This window comes from Sinocyclocheilus rhinocerous, unplaced genomic scaffold (genome assembly GCF_001515625.1).
Source record: "Sinocyclocheilus rhinocerous isolate Xijiao unplaced genomic scaffold, SAMN03320098_v1.1 scaffold1069, whole genome shotgun sequence".
In the NCBI taxonomy this organism is placed as follows: domain Eukaryota; kingdom Metazoa; phylum Chordata; class Actinopteri; order Cypriniformes; family Cyprinidae; genus Sinocyclocheilus; species Sinocyclocheilus rhinocerous.
In genome coordinates this window covers 120600-125122 of record NW_015635541.1, presented here as the reverse complement: position 1 = coordinate 125122, position 4523 = coordinate 120600, and the positions used below count along the sequence as shown (strand labels likewise).

The window sequence follows — 4523 nt, the reverse complement described above, 5'->3', positions numbered from 1 at the left end:
GTGAAATAACTCCGGACGGGTTTAATAGAGCACTGCATCCACTAAGACTTCACTCACTGTTATAACCTACATAAAGCCCTGGAACAGGAACACAGTGCGTCCTGTGGAAGAAATGAGAGAGTGTTTGTGAAGTACTGCACTGTATATTATATAGTTCTATGCGTACAGCGTGACCCGTCTGTCTGATGTGAAAGGACGTCCTCGTCCACGCGCCGCTGAAATCAAACACCTGAATGTGACCCATCAGGATTTTCATCTCTGATACCAGGAGCACACAAAGACTTTATGAACAACAGAAATACCTTCCTCTTCCTTCTGTCAGTGACTTCCTTCAGTCAATTCAGCACAATCTTGTTTAAAATCTCATGCATTAACTTCAACCTAGTTGTGCAAATTTTATCTGCTGAAAGCGTATTCAGGGTTTCTGAAAACGTATATTTAAGACCAAGTCATTTTAAAGACCAAGTAAAGAAAATTCAAGGAATAATTTGAAGGAAGCCAACAATACGTCAATATGTTTTCTATTTGAATATATTTTAAAATGTAATTTATTCCTGCGATCAAAGCTGAATTTTCAGCATCATTACTCCAGTCTTCAGTGTCACATGATCCTTCAGAAATCATTCTAATATACTGATTTGCTGCTCAAGAAACATTTCTTATTATTATCATCAACGTTGAAAACAGTTGTGCTGCTTAATATGTTTCTGTGGAAACTCTGATACATCTTTTAGTATTCTTTGATGAATAGAAGGTCCAAAAGAACAGCATTTATTTGAAATAAAATTTTGATAAAGTTTAATGCATCCTTGGTAAATAAAAGTATTAATTTCTTTTCTTTTTTTTTAAGTGAACATAGTGAATATTTAGTGTATATTTAATTCAATATTGGAAAGTACTGATTAAAAATGATTCTGAAATTTAACCAACTCATTAAAAAGAATCAGTGAAACCCACTTCACTATTCACATGGCATATCTTTTGTTTCCCAATCTTTCTTGATCATCACATTCAATTCAGAAGACAAGCTCACAATGCAACTAAATGAAATGCTTTTGCTGTGGAGTCACAGACTAAGCAGTGGTGCAGGAAACCCTCATATTCACGAGTTGTGACATTCGTCTCTGTCTGACTGCGTCGCTCTCATTCCTACAGTTTGAAAGTTGAACGGAGAGCATGATTGGTGCAATTTCACAGCTGGCCACGGTCACCCTGACAACCGTATCCAAGAATAAACCCACGGCTGTGGAAAGAGACAGAGAGCGAGAGAGGACGACAGACTGGCCCTCAGGAGAAGAGAAACTAATGCTGTTATACTCTCAATCTGATCAATTTACATAAGAGACGACACACGAGAGGATGAAAAATGACATTTCGTTTCATGAGCAGCGGATTACTGGAATCACAAGCAAATCCTCATCACCAATATCAAAAGAGGGGTTTCTCTGGAATCAGGATTGACCTACTAAGTACAAAAAACTAAATAAATAAGTGCAACTATTCATAACTACCATAGTGACATTTGATGACGTTTGATAAAGTCTGAAAGTGAAAGTATGTCACAAATGTCCAGAATTTTGCTTGTCATGTGTGGTATGTGAAAGTGAACTGTTTAATTGTTTATTATCTTTTAAAATTAATGATATTTGAAAAGTATTTCTGATGTAAACCTCAAGAAAAGTGGTTTTAATACCTGTTTCTATACCAAAAACTAAAACAATATTTTTTTTTTTTGCAAGGAATTGATACTTTTTTTTAAATGATGCATTAAATTTCATAAAAAGTTGACAGTAAAGTTCACATTTATAATGCTACAAAAGATTTCTATTTCAAATAAATGCTGTTCTGTAGAACTTTCTATTCATCAAAGAATCCTGAAAAAAATCTATGATGGTTTTCACAAAAATATAAAAGTATTCAACACTGGTAATAATAAGAAATGCTTCTTGAGCAGCTAATCTGTATATTAGAATGATTTCTGAAGGATCATGTGACACTGAAGACTTGAGTAATGAAGCTGAAAATTCTGCTTTGATCACAGGAATAAATTCCATTTTAAAACAGATTCACATAGAAAAAGAGTTATTTTAAACTGTAATAATATTTTACTATATTAACTGATCATATAAAGGCAGTGTTGCTGAACAAAAGAGACTTCTTTCAAAAACAACAACAACAAAAAAATGTTAGGAAAATCAACTAATAAATGGCGTATAGTTGACTCCGTATATTAAACAGGGATCCAAGACACATTTTTAAGAACGTAAACTGACACACTTCGGCATTAAAGAGTTGTCATACCAAGCTTAGGGAACACGATAAGGTATTCAGCATTGCATTGTGGGCAGGCGACACGTGCGGTGCTGTTGCCCCTCTGTTTCTCATCAACCCAGCGCTGAAGACACGACTGATGAACCCATTTAGTGGAACCACGGCAGCGGCACGGACGCACCCACTCCGCCGTACGGTCATCCTCATCTGTGGCAAAACACACCCAACAACTCCTGAAACACACACACACACACACACACACAGAAGCACATCAGCGCTCGGCTCAGTGTTTCATCCAGGGCAAAGTATAACAACAGAAAGGTGAAGAGAAAGTTTGTCATGTAACTGTGTAAAGTTCAAGGCTCCAGGAGCTATTTTTATAGTTCACCTCTTAAAAGTATCAAGGGGACAGTTGGCACAAAAAATAGAACGAGAGGCAACTGCAGAGTAATGTGGGTCAGTGACTAAGCACAAATGAAACTCCACCTCAAAAGAGGAAGAAAAAAAAAAAAACATGTTATCATTTTAATCTCACTGTCGTTTTTTTAACAACCTAGCTGTCTAAACCAATGTGTTCAAGATAAACTGGTCTTATTTACTAAGGTCTTAGTATATGCTAATTACTCAAATTATCACAATTGCATGCTCAATCACACATCAGCATTTTTGCTGAGAAAAGCCCACAAATTAAGATCCTTTAAAGACTAAATAAAATAGTTTAATTTACTGGGGTTTTAATGAATTAATTACATAATATGCCACTTGATTACTCAGAAAGATGACAAAATTGCTGTCACTCCTTCAGTCTTTGTATTAGAAACACTCACAATCAAATTAACTGCATGCACAATCACATATTACTTTGTTTGCTGAGGAAAGCCCAAAATTGTGTATATCATCGTGGCAAATCACTGAATAGAAGCCAATATTGTTTCATTTTTCGTCCCGCATCTAAACGACAATGTCTAATGATGATCCTGTAAATAATCGATGTCAAATCTCTCAGTGTTTCTGCGCTGCTGGAGGTGGATCGAGTCTCGGCCGTTCTCTCAGGTTCCTGAGTGAGATTTTCCATTCTGTCTGTTTCTGAATAAAACATGAGGGATGAGGGTGACCGAAATCAGTCACGTGCTTCTCATCACGAACCTCCTGTGATCATCTCAGGACCATCAGATGACAATACCAGACACAAACAAGAACACATAGATTTGTGCTTTTATGCACCTTTGCATCTTCTTTAAAACATGGCCTGGGGCCTGTTTCATAAAACAAGTTTACCAAATAAACCGGGTTTATTTCAATTAGTCTGACGTATTGTCAGTTGATTAGGTTCAAAATAAGTGGATTATTTGGTAAACTTGTTTTATGAAACAGGCCCCTGATCTCAATTGAAATAATATCTCAGTTTAATGTACAAAAATAACTTTTGGTGCTATTTTTGAGAAAAAAAAATTGATTTAAACTTGGTAAAATGGTTAAATTAAGCTTATTGGTAGGTGAAAGCACAACCGCATTAAGAGAATAGTTCACCAAAAAATGAAAAATTGCTGACAATATACTCACCCCCAGGGCATCCAAGATGTAGATGAGTGTGTTTTGAATAATTGAATAATTTGATAATTAATGAAAAATGTATTACATGCACAAGTTTTTGCTTCACAAGATGTTAATTGAAGGACTGGAATGGATTACTTGTGGATTATTGTGATGTTTTTATCAGCTGTTTGGACTCTCATTCTGACGGCACCCATTCACTGCAGAGGATCCATCGGTGAGCAAGTGATCTTCAAACCTGTTCAAACTCATCTACATCTCGGATGGCCTGAAGGTGAGTAAATTTCGAGGTGAACTATTGCACAAAAGTAGTGCTGGGTGGTATGACCAAAAATTTATATCACGGTATTTTTCAAAATTATACCGGTTTCACGGTACATGACGGTATTTTTTTTCATGCATGACCGGGTGTTAACCATATTTTCTACTGATTGAGAGAGGAAATACTGCAGTATATTGACTTAGAATGCCCTATTTTACTGTCATAATGAGTGAATATTGTCAAAAAATACCACACTAAATAGTGACTAAACACGACCCCTTTTAATACATGTTAACCAGGAGTCACTCATTTATAATCGCGGCATCGTCTGATAAAATCAACATGCATCTACACTAAAGAGCGGATATGCGGTTGTTTTGGCTAGATTACTTTTTTGTCTCCTGCAGCACACTCCCTGCGTCTGAGTGACAAACTA

At 36.2% G+C, this 4523-nt stretch overlaps 1 protein-coding gene across 2 annotated transcripts in view; it reads right to left on the bottom strand.

Annotated features, from left to right (window-relative positions):
* Positions 1-4523, bottom strand: part of marchf5 (membrane-associated ring finger (C3HC4) 5) — a 35962-nt gene that overhangs the window by 19953 nt on the left and 11486 nt on the right. For both annotated transcript variants that reach the window (XM_016561702.1, XM_016561701.1), the window contains exon 2: positions 2302-2504. In XM_016561702.1, coding sequence (XP_016417188.1) covers positions 2302-2504 — 203 coding nt within the window. The remainder of the gene's footprint in view (positions 1-2301; positions 2505-4523) is intronic.